General features: G+C 46.0%; 1 protein-coding gene across 2 annotated transcripts in view; it reads left to right on the top strand.

Moving 5' to 3' along the window:
* ASCC3 (activating signal cointegrator 1 complex subunit 3) overlaps window positions 1–16,864 on the top strand; it is a 161,512-nt gene that overhangs the window by 113,119 nt on the left and 31,529 nt on the right. For both annotated transcript variants that reach the window (XM_064170382.1, XM_064170383.1), the window contains exons 33-36: window positions 2,947–3,079; window positions 4,909–5,034; window positions 11,333–11,444; window positions 11,728–11,862. In XM_064170382.1, coding sequence (XP_064026452.1) covers window positions 2,947–3,079; window positions 4,909–5,034; window positions 11,333–11,444; window positions 11,728–11,862 — 506 coding nt within the window. The remainder of the gene's footprint in view (window positions 1–2,946; window positions 3,080–4,908; window positions 5,035–11,332; window positions 11,445–11,727; window positions 11,863–16,864) is intronic.

Raw genomic sequence — 16,864 nt, 5'->3', positions numbered from 1 at the left:
GAGATGGGTACGCCTAGGGAGGATCTAAGTGCTGCTGGAGGTGTAAACAAAGAGCTGAACTCTTTTACAACACTCACTGTCTGTCCAGCAAGAGAAACCTCCTGATTAGAGGCAGCTAAAGCCGAAAATGCCACAGGGCTTACCCCTCCAAATAACCTATTGCAGAGCTTCGTTTCGTGGTTAGTGCTCTGCAGGACACTTGAGATCAGTTCCCAGCCCAAAGATTCTGGAGTGACCTGGGAAGCTCAGCCCCACAGGCTTGCGTTTGCTGGCAGCCTTGGGCTGGCGTAAGCGGAGTACAAAGAGTCAGCAGAGAAGTAGGATCTCGCTGGCCCCGACTGGAGGAGCAGCTGACTTCAGCACTGCCTGGGGCAAGGTGATGAGGAAAGAAAAGGGCTCAAGTTCTAAACCTGTGGGGCTGTCAGAGATCAGTGGCAGAGTCAGTTATGTCTCCCAGAGGAATCAGAAACTCAGAGCCATCCAAGAGTGCCCTGCTCTGGGGCAGACTTTCTGTCCTGGTGTAGAAGTCTGTTGCAGAAGCACCCCCAGAGGCTCGAGGGAATGCTTTTGCTTTCACTCTGTGAATTCAGGTGGCTTGGGCGCTGGGGAGGTTGTTCAACTCTTGAGTTTTCCATCAGCCTCCGGAGGGGGAGGGCCAGCTGGAGCACCACCATCTGTGCTGGGAGCCTGTAGGTTTTGTTGCCTGTGCTGCAGCAGAAGATGCAGCTGCCTGGCTTTGTGGAGGAACATGTGGTATGGGGGGCTTAGAGCATTTTTATTTTTAACCTTCTAGAGAATATTTCTGCATCTGGAAGTTCTCTGGATAGGTAGCACAGTTCTGCAGCAGCAATAAAATGAAAATGTAATGAATTTCTTTCTGAAAGGGTTCCAAAATCTCCCAATGTTTGATGTCCTTCAGCGCTGCCCTCGAGTTATTCTTGCTCTGATCTGCCATGGGTTCTTCCTGCTGCAGTTACCTTTCTGTGTCAGGAATGCATTTGGCTCCAAGGAAGCAGCTGAGGGCAGAATGAATCATTCTGAAGTGTTTGGTAATTTCAGAATGAGTCAAAACTCTTCTTGGAGTGAAGCAGGAGGGTTTGAGGAGGGCCTTTTCCCAGTGGCCAGACATTCAGTCAGCCAGCTGGGGCTCACTGAACATTTCAGGAGTTCAGGCCAGTGGTTAAAAGCAGCCAAGCAACCTAAAGTCAGCAAAGAAAAGACTGGGTTTGGGTAACGACAGAGAGGATGTTGGCAGAAATCATTTCCTGAGGCTTTTGGGGCAATCCATTTCCTCTATGGTATTGTGCACAATTGAATTCACCACATTAGAACAGCAAGGAGTTGTTCTGTCCCCCTCCTGTGCACACACCTACTGCAGACAGCATCTTCAGGCTGGCTTCAGTCCCCATTTGCCTGCTTCCCCTGAGTTAACAAAAGGAACCAACTGCCAGAAGCCAGGGCTGCCTGTGTCGCTCCTGGGTTGGGAGATGAAAATGTCTAACTAAGAGCTGCTAATTGTCCCTGGGCTCTTTCTCCTGTTATGGGCTCCTGCCACATCCATTCCTGCCCTGAGGAAGCCTGGACCAAAAGCTTGTTGATTCTGAAGCCAAGCAAACTGCTTTCCAAATGCCAAATAGAGTCACAGCATTATAGAATGGGTTGGGTCAGAAGGGACCTTCAGAGCTCATCCAGTCCAGGCCCTTGCACTCAGCAGGAACATTCTCCACCAGAGCAGGTTGCTTAGAGCCTTGTTGAGCCTGATCATGAATATCTCCAGGGATGGAGCCTCAACTACCTCCCTGGGCAGCCTGTTGCAGTGTTCCAGCAGTCTCCTGGTGCAGAACTTGTTCCTCACACCCAATCTAAATCTCCTCTAATCTCAAACCATTGCCCTTGCCCTGTCACTGCAGTCCCTCCATTCATAGCTATATGGATTCATAGAGTGGCTTGGCTTGGGAGGGACCTTAAAGACCATCTAGTTCCACCCTCCCTGCAAGCCAGATGTAGTGCAGTTATGAGAGAGCTGATAGAGGTTACACAAACCAGCAAAAGTCTTAAAGGTATAAAACCTCCTTAAGAATTTCTTTTCCATTGCTCCTTCAGAGTTAAAGAGCAGTTGAAGGCAAAAAAAAAAAAGACTTGAGCTCTGTTGATGGAGACACAAAACTACTAATGCAGATCCACTGCTCAGGCTGTGAGAGGACACAAAGGAGCAGGTGCTAAGCCTGCTTGTCTTGGGGGCTGGGTAGCAAGCTGAGCATGTTTTGAATAAATTAACATTGTCAGTGTTGATAGAAATCATTAACTACTACTGCAAGTAAGGAAGTGCAGGAGAGGTAAGCTCTTGACTGTACCTGCTCTTGCATTTGTGCGTTGAGATCCAAAACAGGGACGCAAAACCATCTCTACTCCAGTGCTGGGAGCTAACAGAACTTGTCCCTAAGTGTGAGTGGTAAAGATCATAGCTGACAGGAATCAGGATTTGCCTTTTACCATTTTATCTCTGAAATAGATTAGGATTTGCCTTTATCGCTGAAATATCCCAGGCCAGTGAGCAGAAATGCTCATTGAAGGAACTTTTGCTGTTGTGAAGTCAAATACTTGAAAACTGGGAAGCAATCGTTGCCATTATAGACTTCAGGAGTTCCCTTTCTCATCAGCTTTGATTGCATGTGATCAGCCAAGGGGTGGATGTGGGAAGGAATGAGAGCAGAGGAAAGTCAGCTGAGGTGGAAGCTCAGATTCTGTTGGGGTGGGTGGGCTGTGAGTATGCAGTCTGTGCTGGAAAGGAGTTCCTCGTGAATGTATCTGAGATGTGTTAAAGCCAACAGGGCATAGGAGGGCAAAGAAATCCCCACATCCTGAAGTGCACTTCATGCAGACCCACATGCATCAGTCTGTACCTCCAGGTAAAGAGTTGTCTGTGTGTTGTGGTCTCTTGGGCAGATGTGCTGCAGATGATGGGCCGTGCTGGCAGGCCACAGTTTGATGACCAAGGCAAAGCTGTCATCCTAGTTCATGATATTAAGAAAGACTTCTACAAAAAATTCCTCTATGAACCTTTCCCAGTGGAATCAAGGTAAAGTCAAAGAGCAGTGTGATTAAAATCCTAGGATCATGGAATGTTTAAGTTGGAAGAGACCTTCTAGAACATCCAGTTCCAGCCAGCTGCCATGGACAGGGACACCTCCCACCAGCACAGGTTGCTCAAGGCCTCATCCAGCCTGGGCTTGAACACTTCCAGGGAGGGAGCATCCACAGCCTCCCTGGGCAACCTGTGCCAGTGTCTCACCACCCTCACTGGAAAGAATTTCTTCCTAATCCCCAGTCTCAGTCTGCCCTCCTCAAGCTTCAATCCATTCCCCTTCCCCCTATCCCAACCAGCCCTTGTGTAATATCCCTCCCTGAGCATTGCTGCTATATCCAGATGCTGATGCTGTGCCCAGACTGTGTGGCCCTAGCACGGACTGGGAAACCTCTCTCTCCATTTCTAATGGAGGAATCCTATCTTCAGCATTGCAGCAGTCACCACCCCTTGCTCCTGCTTGGCATGCTGGATGTGTTCTGTGTCTCTAGAGGCCCCTTCCAAGCAGTTGGATGGGTCCATGTTTCTGCTGGCCCGTTTTCTGTGTATGTATTTGTTTTGTTGTTTGATGTGTTCTGTTTTCTCTACAAACAAAGGCTATTTGGTAAGTTTTCAGATGCAGATGCACTTATTTGTAGCAATCCCATCAAATTTTGTGTAGGTTGTGAACCAATTAACCCAGAGTTGTCTTTTGTCTCGGTCTCTTTTATGATCAACTATTTAAAATGAGAGGACCCAGAGTTTCAAAGAGAAACTGTTTGGGAGGGGGTTCGTTTTAGAAGTGCTTTCCCATCTGTCCTGCCAAAGAGCAGGTTTTCAGCTTTGTGGAAGACTTCCAAGTTGTGCAATTAAACTTCATCTTTGATTAAAGCCTGGTTTTGTCTGTGTATGAGTTGTAAGAGCTGAGTACACAGTTCCTGCAGCATGGGCCTGAGGTATGGTGCATCAGAAGCAAGAGAGCAGGCACTTCATCCTAAAGGAGCTGCTGAATCATCTGTCCAGATTCTGGTGGACAGCCTGAGTGCAACACCTGCAGCTCTTGCCTTCAGAACCCTGCAGTCATTGGTGCAGAGCAGTAAAAGAGCTTCCCAGGCAGCATTACTCTTCACTTTTAGCAGTAGGGAAGGAACAGTAGGAAAAGAAAAAGGATGATAATAGAAAGAACAATTAGGCTGATCCTTAAAGATATTTGCCATTCCCTGATTGAACTCTAGCCAGGCATGATCTCATTAGATATCCTAATGGAAGTCTTTGTTCCATTTAATGACACTATGCAGTATTTTACTTGGGAGGAATCATTTTAAGCTGCTTTCATTCTTCTGTGTGTCTGAGCCGAGATCTTTTGGGGTAAAATAACCCTTTGGTGTTTTTACATTGGATGGAGGTGAGGCAAAATCTGGGGGGGAAGCAGTTTTGCTGTTATTTTAATGGCCCTGAGGTATTTGTCAAGTATTAGCTAAGCTGTTGCCACTGTTTGATTTCCTGTTTGTCTCTGTGGCGCTCCAGCAGCAGGATCATATGGTCAACATACAGCAGCCAGAGGTTAGCGCTGAGCAGCTCCCTCTGAACGCATTCCATGGATGACTTCAGCTGCTGCATTCTTGCTCCAATCAAAAAGTCATTTGAGCTTCATTCCTCTAGCATGTAAAGAAGATGACTGACCTCACAATTACATCCCCCTTCTTCCCCTCTCCCCTTTTAACCAAAGACGACTATTTTCAGATTAAAAGTCGTAAACCTTTTAGTGCTCAACTCTCCAAAATATATTACCTGCCTTTGTGGCTGTAAAGTCAGCTTAAATCCTTTTGTTTCCTGTTCTCCAGCTTGCTGGAAGTGCTGGCTGACCACCTGAATGCTGAAATAGCTGCTGGGACTATCACTTCTAAGCAGGATGCAATGGATTATATCACCTGGACCTATTTCTTCCGTCGCCTTATAATGAACCCGACGTGAGTATAAAACACAAAGGGGACTGGAGAGCAGAGCTGCTCCAAAGGTGATCCCACTGCTGTTGGAGCCTGGGATATTTAGCAGGCTCCAACACAGGAGCATTGCTGGCCCACACATGGACCAGCACTCGTGTGCACATTTCTTCAGTAGGGTTTTTCCTCTAAACAGAAATCCCTTTCTTGGCAGATAACTTTACCATTTAGTTACAGCCATAAACTGGCCTTAAGAGAGGGCTACACCAGCACCCCCGAAACAGAGCTCCAGATTAGCACATTCCTGTAGCTATTGGAGTTCTAAGATGTTCCTTTTTGCTTTTCTTTTTTAGCTACCACACTGATATGTTCTGCTCAGTGTTCTGTAGAAAATCTATGAAAGTTTGGCTTTTTCCAATAAAGCAGAGAATAGCTCTCAGCTGTTCCTCTGTGATGAAGTTTGCTTTCATTAGGCTGCCCTGGTGAAACCATGTGTGCCATATTTGCAGTGATTGTTATCGTCCTGCCTAGCTCCAGCTGGGATGCAGATCATCCTGAGCACTTCCAGCACTGCAGCCTGCCTTTGCCCCAGCCTTATTTTGGCTAAATCATGGAGTCATTAAGGTTGGAAAAGACCTTTAAGGTCATCGAGTCCCAGTGTAAACCAGCTGCCATGGCTGCTGAACTATATAGCTTCTTGAACACCTCCAGGGATGGGGATTCCACCACCTCCCTGGGCAGCCTGTTCCAATCCCTGACTACTCTTGCAACAAAGACATTTTTCCTCATCTCCAGCCTAACCTTCCCCTGGCACAATTTCAGGCCACTGCCTCTCGTCCCATCACCCCATAGAGAAGAGACCAACCCCAAACTCACTCCAACCTCCTTTCAGGTAGCTGTAAGATGCCTTAACAACAGCAGTGAGTTGGTCACTGGTCCGTGGCTCTCTGGCCACAAAGGTCCATGAGTTGTGCCATAAACTCAGTACCATTTCCACTGCACCGTTAGCAGATGGCAGCTGCTGAAGGCTGCAAGCTGAGGACAGTAACCACAGTTGTTGGGTGCAGTGCAGCCATTGGCATAAATCACTACCTCTGCTTCCCCCATGCTTGTTCAGAAGCTGATTCTGCTTTCAGGACTGTGAAGCCTCAAAGAGCACATTTGCTGCCAGCAGGTGGATGCTGTCAGTTCGTCCCTTTCTGCACACTGTTTCTGGCTAGCAAGTTTGGCTTGGGGCTTTCTTTGCCTTTTGGTATTTTTGGCTGACTCTGCCCCCATTTTCCTTACCTGTGTCACTGTCACCACCATCTAATCTGAGCATAAAACCCAGGGTGCTGTTACAAATGACTCCACAGCACTGACACTTAGAGCAGGACCATTTCCAGGCTGGTGAAAGATTTCCCAGCAAGATCTGAGGTCAGGTTTACCTAAGCTGAACAGGAAATGATTGCCACCATTCACGTTAAATCCTAGAGGTTTGCTGTAGCTCCATCTCCATTTCTGTCCCCACACAGCTCTCGTCTGCCCCAGCTGATCAAATTCCACACTTCCTCAGATTAGAGACAGCCCTTGCTTAGATGGGAGAAATAAGTTCCCCTTTCACAGTTTGTTGTTCTTGCTAAGCCCTGCAAGGTTTGGGGGGTTTGAAATCCATCCATTATTGAGAGGACACTAAAAGTTGCTCCAGGGCTCAGGTCAGGCTTTTCCTGGATGATTTAAATTTTACATACTTTGTAAATTTTCATGACACCTAAAGGTTTGTTGCTGCCTTTTCCCAGTGGACTACTAATGGAAGTTAGCCTGTCTAGCCCATGTGCTAGATGCTGTTAGGATAAAACTGCCTTTGACTTTCACACCTCTCAGGGGACGAGTAATTGTTGTGTTCAAACAGGCTGTAATTGTGATCCCGCTGGCTTGCTCGGTACGCTTCTGGCTATTAGAATCATTAAACAACTCAGCACCTGTTAACAGCATTGTAAATATTCAACCCTGCTTGTGTGCAGGTTGAGTCCAATATAGGAGAAGGCTTACAGAGCCCAGCCTCATAAATTAGAGCTTCTGACAAGTCAATTATTGTGAAACTGGGCTGCACTGTGAAATAAATGAAATGGTGTGCTGATAAAAGGGGAGGCTGTCTGTTTATGGCAGAGGGGAAATAATGACTGGATGATTCAATGCAGCGAGCATGAAACTGCATTGTTTTTATTCTTTATCTGTAATTAAATAGTTAGGTAATGTGTGAGTTCCTCTGTGAAGCTCTGCCACGCAGTTTTTGTCCTCGGAGCATGCCACTGTGCAAAATTCACCTCCCATTTGTGCCTGTGCATTCAGAACCCTGCCTAATGTCCTGGTAGCTCTTCTCACTAATGATTTTAGCAGAGGCTTTCTAGATGAATAGCTTTGCAGCTTTATTGGGGTGGGGGGGAGAGAGAAAAGATACACTGAGTGACCGAGAGGCTCCTGTGGGTGTGCTCAAAGTGGTGTTTCTGCCGTTACAGATAGCAGTTAAAGCACACTGCTGCCACTTCACTCCAGATTGCAAACCCTTGTGAAGGGCTTCTTGATTTCTTCGTGTTGCTTTATTTGCAGCCTGATATTTACACCCCTGGCCAAAAAAAAAAGAGCCAAAGGAATGAGCAGGTTGGAAATTCCCATGGCTGGTGAATGTGTGTCGGTGTGGGCGAGCACACCCCTGCCGAAGGCACGGAGGAGTGGGTTTAGTGATCCATTGCTAGGAGAGCTTTAGTGAGGGGTGTTGGGCACTTGATGTCACTCTTACAAAGTTTTCTGGGGTGAGGGAATAATGCAGCATAAATGATGATTAAATTACCTGAGGCAGATGCTGCCATCAGTTCCATTTGGTCTCTCATCAGTTGTAGTTGATATTTTTGTTCTATTTTATCAATTATAGTTGGTATTTTTGTTCTGTTCTATCAAGTCTCTTTTCCAGTCATCAATTCTATTTTCAATCCTGTTTTCAATCTTCATTTCTATTTTCAATCAGCATTCATTCTTCAGTCTTCAATCCTATCTTCAGTCATATCTTCAATCTTCAATCCTATTTTCAGTCTTCAGTTCTATTTTCAATCATTCATATTTTCAATCTTCAATCCTATTTTCAATCATCATTCATATTTTCCATATTCTATTTTCAATCTTCAATCCTATTTTCAATCTTCAATCTTACTTTCAATCTTCAATTCTAGTTTCATTTATATTTCAATCTTCAATCCTATTTTCAGTCATCTGTTTTCAGTCTTCAATTCTAATTTCAATCATCATTCATATTTTCAATCTTCAGTCTTGTTTTCAATCTTCAATCCTATTTTCAGTCTTCTATTTTCAATCTTCAGTTCTGTTTTCAATTTTCACCTTTTCAATCTTCAATTCTATTTTCATTCATATCTCACTCTTCAGTCATATTTTCAATCATCATTCAATTTCAATCTTTAATCCTATTTTCAGTCTTCTATTTCCAGTCTTCAATTCAGTTTTCCATCATCATTCCTATCTTCAATCCTATTTTCAGTCTTCAGTTCTATTTTCAATCATTCCTATTTTCAATCTTCAATCCTATTTCCAGTCTTCAATTCTATTTTCAATCGTTGATATTTCCAATCTTCAATCCTATTTTCAATCTTCAATTCTGTTTTCAATCATCAATTCTGTTTTCAGTCTTCACATTTTCAATCTTCAATCATGTTTTCAATCATCACTCCTATTCTCAATCATCAATGATGCTTTCAGGTTTCCGTGTCTCGGCAGGAGGAGCCGAGCATGCCTGGTAGCACATGGCTAAAGAGCTGCTTTTTCACTGTTGCCACCCAGCGTTTGGCACTGAGGTGATAACAATCAGCAAATTAAACATTTTTAAAGACATTAAAGTTGCCATCATTTTTCCAAGGCCGCTCTAATGCCTTTCATGCCTACAGCTTCAGTGTGAAATGCTACAAATTAGATCAGATCTGTTTGGATGACTCTTCAGTGGCAGCCTCCAAAGAGAATGTCAGTGTTGCCCATACCTCCCCCTTTGTTTTAGCTGGCTTCATCACCAGTGTTGTGCTGCTGCAGGCTGAAAGGCTGGGGTGAGCCTCTGAGTGCCATGACAACAAAGTGCCTCAATTGTCAGCATTTCAGTAGAGTTCTGTTTAATTTGGGGACAAATCCTATTGACTCATTAAGTGCTTTTGAGGAATAAACCAGAAAAATCTTCTCACCTCCTTCCCACAAGTTGGTGCCGTTGATTTGCTGAGCTGTTTGCAGAAGGTAAGCAGAAGTTAGCAGGTGATTGCTGCTGAAGCCAGGGGAGTTTGCTGGGGGGATGGCAGGCGGCTGAAAAGGTGCGGGTGGAAACACTGAGCTCAGAACACTTGACAGGGAGATGATGAAATTTAAGTTGCATTGGAAAGGAGTTAGAGTGTTCCTGCTGCAAACAGGTTTTCTTTCCTGATGCAAAACATTTTAGCCAAAGCAGAGAGATTTCTTTTGGGGTTTTGGCAATAGCTGTGCTTGAAACATGAGAGATCAGCATCAACCATATTAAATGTCACAGAGCTGAATACTCCACTGAGTCTGCTGGAGCTGCTTCCCTCAGCAGAAAAGGTCTTTTAAATCTGTTTCTCAGGTGAGCAGAGTTTTAGGCCAAGAGAGGGGTTTCTGCCTCTCTACCCTGCTCTGCTGAGACTCCACCTCCCTTACTGCATCCAGTCCCCAGCATAAGGACACAGAGCTGCTGGAGTGAGGAGAAGGCCACAAAGGTGATCTAAGGGCTGGAGCAGCTCTGCTGTGAGGACAGGCTGAGGGAGCTGGGAGTGTGCAGCCTGGAGAGGAGAAAACTCCAGGGGGACCTCAGAGCTGCCTGCCAGTACCTAAAGGGATCCTACAGGACTTGTCATGAGGATGCCTGGAGACAAGGCAAGGGGGGGAATGGTTTGAAGCTGAGGCTGAGCAGGGTTAGACTGGAGCTGAGGAAGAAGTTCTTCAGTCTGAGGGTGGTGAGACTCTGCAACAGGCTGCCCAGAGTAGTTACGGATGCTCCCACCCTGGGGGTGTTCAGGACCAGGTTAGAGGAGGCTTTGAGTAACCGAGTCTTGTTGAGAGGTGTCTCTGCCCATGGCAAGGAGGTTGGAGTAGATGAGCTCTGAGGTCCCTTCCAGCCTGAGCCATTCTGTCATTTACCCTTTGAGAAGTGAACATTCAAGCATCAGACTTAACCTTGTAATTTGGGATTAATAAGAAGGAGGGGGAAAGCTGGGAGCTGCTGTCCTGCTCTTCAGCACGCAGGCTTTTTGCAGTTGTGCTGCTGCCACTCAGAGAGACAAACGTTCAAAACCCTCTGTAAGAAAAGAACAACACAAATCAGATCCTGTTAATAAAACAGTAATGGAAGGATGCTTGTAGCATACAAAATGCAACTCAGTCTCTTGAAATTTGCTGACAGACACATGACAGTAAATCAAATAGAGCTTAAAGCAGAGCAGGGGATTCGTCTGCCCAAATATAGCATCGACAGCCAAACTGACTGTCAAAAGGCCTCTTTTGTTTCAGCCAGTGATTACATTTCCCCTCACCCCAAATCCTTCAGGTGAACAGCACTCTGCAAGCACACCTTTGGCAGTGAAGGGAGTTCAAAAGCCTAACTCAGGTGTAGCTGTAACTAGGAGAGAATTAATGTCAGCAGAGTCTTGCAGCCTGGTGTTCTCCTGCACAAACCAGCCCTGAAAGAACCTGCTCTCCATTACAGCAGCTGGTATTGTTTGCAGGGGGGATGCTGAGCTGGAACAGTAGGACACGTTGGTAACACAGCTAGCAGGAACAAAGGAGCATCTTCCATCAGCACAGCAACCTCAGGAGTTTGTTTCTGCAGGAACACCTTGCAGACTTAGATGAGCAGGGACAAGCTTTGCTTGCTGTGCTTTTGGAGATGCCAATAAATCCTTAACCATTTTGGTTAATCCTGGTTTGTTTCACTGCTCTGCTTCCATGCAGAACTGCTGAAGTCTCTGGGCACCCTCAGCTTTTTCTTTCACTGCTCATTTTCCCTCTTAACCAAACCTACCCAGTCCAGTTCTGCTTCTAGCAACCTTTCTATTAATAGATAATTTGCCATCTCGCCATGTGTACAGGCTTGCAGTGTGTTGGCTGTTCCCACAAATCATTAATTTCTTGTTAAGCTATATAAGGGAATAGTTATGTTTAATTGTTGAATGAGGCTGTTTGCTGTTCCAAGTATGTGTGTGCACTGTAGCAGCCTTTTCCTGCAAGATCTTATTGTATAACATCTTCAGAGTGTCAAAAGTAATGCATCTGCTTTCAATTTATCTAGTTACTACAACTTGGATGATGTGAGCCACGACACGATGAATAAGTACCTCTCAAGCCTCGTGGAGAAGTCCCTCTATGATTTGGAATGCTCCTACTGTATTGAAATTGGGGAGGTAAGACTAATCTGTGCCTTACTAGATCTACTAAGGTACAGGCTCCTGAAAGTTGGGAGCAGCAAGGCTCATGGTCCAGGTCTGAGACGTTACAGGAGCTATTTGTAGGACCTCTGCTGAAACCCTGAGCTTAATTGGAGTTGCAGCTAAACGATGCTGCTAAATAGTTTTTGCTGCTCTCTTTTGAAGTAGTCTTAAAGTACATTACAGTTTTGTCAGATGATTTCCACCAAACCTTGCAGGAGCTGTGTACATTTGATTGATTTCCTTCCTCTTCTGCCAGGACAATCGCAGCATTGAGCCCCTGACCTACGGCCGCATTGCTTCCTATTACTACCTGAAGCATCCAAGCATTGGGATGTTCAAAGAGCAGTTGAAACCTGAAAGCAGCATTGAAGAATTGCTCTTAATTCTGACAGTAAGTGCTGGTATTTTCTTAGCTTCAACATTGAACCATACAACTGTTTCAGCTGGAAAAGCCCCCTAAGATCTTTGAGCCCAAACGTCAACTCAGTGCCACCATAGCCATTAAACCATACCCCAGAGTGCCACATCTACACGTTTCTGATCACCTCCATATTTAGCTTGTGACTGCTAAAGAGACAAGTGTGTGAGAAACCACCCTGAAATGAAGAAAAGCTTCTCTTCCCTGACCTGTACTTTCATTTTCTGTTGGCTTGGGTACTGTACCTGAATCATTTTTGATGTTTCAGGTATTTAATCGAATGGGTACAACAATTTGTCTCTCTTTTTGGCTCCCTTTATGATTCTCAGGGTCTGTATAAATCTGATACTCATTTTTTTTCCTAAGTCAGTTAGGTATAAGTAGTTAGATACCAGAATAATAACTGCATATCAACATCCTGAATCTGTACCAGAGCCAGCACTTTGCACTGGGACCATCTGGAAGATGCAGGAGCTCCTACGAGAAGTGAGGAGGCATGGGGATAACTAAACCACCTTCTGTTCATAACCTAAACCACCTTCTGTTCCTTCTCCAAGCCACCTCACAGTTCCTGAGGTCCCCACCTGCAGTTACACCAGCTCAGAGAGTTGGTCTGGTGACTGTTGAGTAGAAAAAGGCAAGGCAAGGCAAAAGATTTTAGGGCAGCACTCTGGGCTCACAGTGCACAGCAGAGCACCATTTTCATCATCAGGCTTTACTCTCTTCTCCTTTTTAAGTACCTAAGTAACTACAGCTACAAAATCTTCTTCCATATGGTCTAATTCCACTTGTACCCCTAGACTTGAAAGCAAGAAGGGCCTGAATATTATCCAGGAAAACTCATTTCTTATGATTGTCATTTCTATTCTATCACACACATTCTACAAGTGGCCCAAATTCCTTCAGATTCTGTTTTTCAAGTGTTAATTCCAATATCTGGAGTCCCATCTTACAGGCTTTATTGTGTGGCTTTGAAATCCATTAGAGTTCTGACATGCTGCCAGAATTTCTCTGAGGAGCAAAATAAAACCAAAATGATTCTTTTCAACAGTTTGTGTCTAAATAAAACCTGATCAGCATTTTATGGCACTACCAAAGCCACTTTGCTAGCACAGAGACTTCCTCTCTGATCAATTTAAAGGGCCTGCTGCGGACATTTCAGACTGTTAGAGCTCAGCAATAAAGACCACAGTAACCTGGGGTAATGGAAAGTGTTAGGTAACCTGAAGAGGGGAATTGCTGCCACTGACCCTGCAGGATCTCTTGTTCTGTTGTCAGGAAATGCTCCAAATAGTAATTCAGGACAGTTCCTACATGTGCTGTGTGTGCAGTGGCTGACACTTAAAAAGGAAACCCCAAGCACTGACCAGAGCTTAAATCATATTGTGGTGAGCAACGAAGGTGGGAGCTTTGCTCCAGCTCTCTCTCTTTAAAATCTCTTCTCTTTAGAGAAAGTTTTCCTCACCTTGAAACCTCAGATTTGGTTTTTTTTCCAGAGCAATTGGCCAGGAAAAGTTTGAGAACAGCATTAGCTCAGGGGGGATGTCTTGTAAGAATAAGCTGGTGAGCAGCTTCTGCAAGATTCATAGGATCACAGAAGGGGTTGGGTTGAAAGGGAACTTAAAGATCATCCAATTCCAACCCACTCTGCCGTGGACAGGGACACCTCCCACCAGCCTGTGATCTTTGATCACATTTGGTGCTTCTGTGCTCCACAGCCCCCTGGGCAACCTGTGCCAGTGTCTCACCACTCTCACTGCAAAGGACTTCTTCCTAACATCTAGTTTAAATCTCCCCTTTTCAAGTTCAAACCCATTACCCCTTGTCCTGTCATTACCTGACCAGTCTTTCCCCAGCCTTCCTCTAGCCCCCTTCAGGTCCTGGAAGGCCACTCCAAGGGCTCCTCCAAGCCTTCTCTTCTCCAGGCTGCAGAGCCTCAACTCTCTCAGCCTGTCCTTGTAGCAGAGCTGCTGCAGCCCTCTGAGCATCTTGGTGCCCTCCTCTGGACTGGCTCCAACACTTCCATGTCCTGCTTGTGTTGGGGGCTCCAGAACTGCACACAGTACTCTATGTGGGGTCTGAGGAGAGCAGGGCCAAGGGTCAGAATCCCCTCCCTTGCCCTGTCTATTTAGACATCTCACATCCACGAGGCACAAAGGTAAGTGCCAACTATTGGTGGTATAGGCAAAACTTACTGCTGGGCAGAACTGTGAGGTTCTAAATTCATTCATCTTCATTTAATTCTCTCTGATTATTTTAGTTTCTTTTTTCTTCTCTGGAAATAGTCATGGAACTTGTCCATTTACAGCCTTAAGAGGAATAAGACTCAGAATACATCAAATGTGCCACTGTGAAAGATGGAAAGGATGTCTGAGTGCTGGGTGCCAGTGTAGCTGGCAGGTTTTTCCTTCCTATTTGTGCAGATGTTGGGTTTCATAATTACTGGTGGAACTGCTGTTCTGCCTTGTTTAAGGTGTGAATTGAAAGTGGGATAGTTTTTTTTTTTCCCCCAGTCTGATGTAGTGTTGAAAAGAATTGCCATATCCACAGAGTTCTTGCCAAGGAGGTGGCTTTTCTCCCTTCCCCCTAAACACTGTGCATTAATGAGTTTTCTAATTATGGCAGTTGCTTCACACCTCTATTGTTAACCAATGACATTGCATCTGCCTTGCTCCACTGGTGCCCTCCTCCTCCTTAGTGAAGCATTTAGCAGTTTTGGCCGTGGGGAATTGCATGGCATGGGGTAAGTAGTCTAATTAGGTATAAGTGAAAATCCTCAGGGAAAAGGATATTTAAAAAGTAATTTGAAGAATCTCTTAATGATGCTGGAAGTGAAAGCTGTAGCTGCAGTTGCTACAGGACCTGTTATCCCTGCAAACCATCATTATAATTGGGACTGTTCTGCTGAGCACTCAGTGTTGAGCACTCAGGCATAACATTTGGAGTTTTCAGCTGTGTTATTAAAGTGTCCAAAACGTTTCTCCACTGCAGCTTTGTGGATGTGATCCGTGGGTCTTGGTGTTGCTGTTGTTGGCTTTGTCAGCGTGCAAACCTTTAGACACTTGCAGAGGCAGAGGAAAAGCAGGCAGATATGAGTGATGCTCACAGATAGTGCTGCTGTGGGGTTGAAATGGGAGAGATCCAAGCTTTGACCAAATTGTCAGTGTGTAACTGGAAAAGGAGCAAAAGTTTGAAGCAAAGCTAGGGGGAAAAGCAAAAATGCCTTCAAGAATTCAGAAATAAGTGCTTGCAGCATGGAGGTTTAGTCTACAAAAGCAGGCCAGGTTGAGGTGGGATGTGAGGAGCAAGTTCTGCACCAGGAGGCTGCTGGAACACTGCAACAGGTTGCCTAGGGAGGTGGTTTGGGCTCCATCCCTGGAGATATTCAAGGTGAGGCTGGACAAGGCTCTGAGCAACCTGATTTAGTGGGGGATGTCCCTGCTGGCTGCAGAGGGCTTGGACTGGATGAGCTTTGGAGGTCACTTCCAAACCAAACCATTCTGTGATTCCATGATTCTATGCTTAAGGGCTCATCCAGCCCAACCTAGCACCCAGCCCTGGCTAATCAACCAGACCATGGCACCAAGTGCCCCAGCCAGGCTTTGCTTCAACATCTCTAGGGACGGTGACTCCACCACCTCCCTGGGCAGCCCATTCCAATGCCAATCACTCTCTCCGCCAACAACTTCCTCCCAACATCCAGCCTATTCCTCCCCTGGCACAACTTGAGGCTGTGTCCCCTGGTTCTGTTGCTGACTGCTTGGCAGCAGAGCCCAACCCCACCTGGCTACAGCCTCCCTGCAGGGAGCTGCAGACAGCAATGAGCTCTGCCCTGAGCCTCCTCTGCTGCAGGCTGCACACCCCCAGCTCCCTCAGCCTCTCCTCACAGGGCTGTGCTCCAGGACCCTCCCCAGCCTTGCTACCCTTCTCCGAACACCTTCCAGCACCTCAACATCTCTTTTGAGTTGAGGAGCCCAGAACTGGACACAGGAGTCAAGGTGTGTCCTGAGCAGTGCTGAGCACAGGGACAGAAGAACCTCCCTTGTCCTGCTGCCCACACTGCTCCTGAGCCAGCCCAGGATGCCATTGGCTCTGCTGCCCACCTGGGCACTGCTGCCTCATCTTCAGCTGCTCTCTCCCACCACCTCCAGCTCCCTCTCTGCCTGGCTGCTCTCAGCCACTCTGTCCCCAGCAGATTCAATCACTTTTGTAGGTGTCTTATGCTGAGGGCTCTGTGGCTTTTCTGAGAGGCCTTTCCAGAGAGCTGTGTTTAAAGCTTTGCTACTCATGCTTCAGGCTGGGTGCTCCAGGTGCTCTTCAGGACTGCTGAGTTATGGTGCTCCTTGCAGTAAGCATTATTGATGAGAAGGTGTTCATGAGTTATTAGTGCCAGGCTGGATTTCCCTGAGGTACCTGAAGGCTTTTTCCTTGCATTCCAAAAGCGAGGTGCAGAGATTAGATCAGAAGGCTGGGTTAAACAAAAAACAACCAGATAGGGATACTTGGGAGTAATTTTTGCCTTGAGCAACCTGATCTAGTGGAAGGTGTTGCTGTCCCGGGTATTCCAGTCAGAGGGAGTGGAACTGGATGATCTCTGTCCAACCCAAACCATCCCATGAATCTGAAATCAGAGCAGTTACAGTGACCCTGCTGATGGATTTGCACAGAGCCCAGCTCAGAGTGACACCAGCTCAGCCTCACTGCCACAGGCATTTTCCTCTGTCAGCAGCGAAGGCACTGCTCAGAACTACCAAGAAGGAGAATGGCATTTTGTAGCCTGTTTGTTCTCTGGTTGAAACAGACGTTTCAGGCTAAGGATTGGTTTGGCTGTGATGATTACATCATACAGGACTGATGTCCAGCAGATATTGTTCCTTTAGCATAGTAGGACATAAGAGGATTACTGCCCAGTCCTTGATGAAGTATCTGAGACTTGTATTTTCCTATTTACATTTAGATTCTTTCTTTGTCTCCT

This window comes from Pogoniulus pusillus, chromosome 33, assembly GCF_015220805.1.
Source record: "Pogoniulus pusillus isolate bPogPus1 chromosome 33, bPogPus1.pri, whole genome shotgun sequence".
Lineage (NCBI taxonomy): Eukaryota > Metazoa > Chordata > Aves > Piciformes > Lybiidae > Pogoniulus > Pogoniulus pusillus.
Note: the sequence above shows the minus strand (reverse complement) of the source record. Positions and strands in the feature narration are given on the sequence as shown.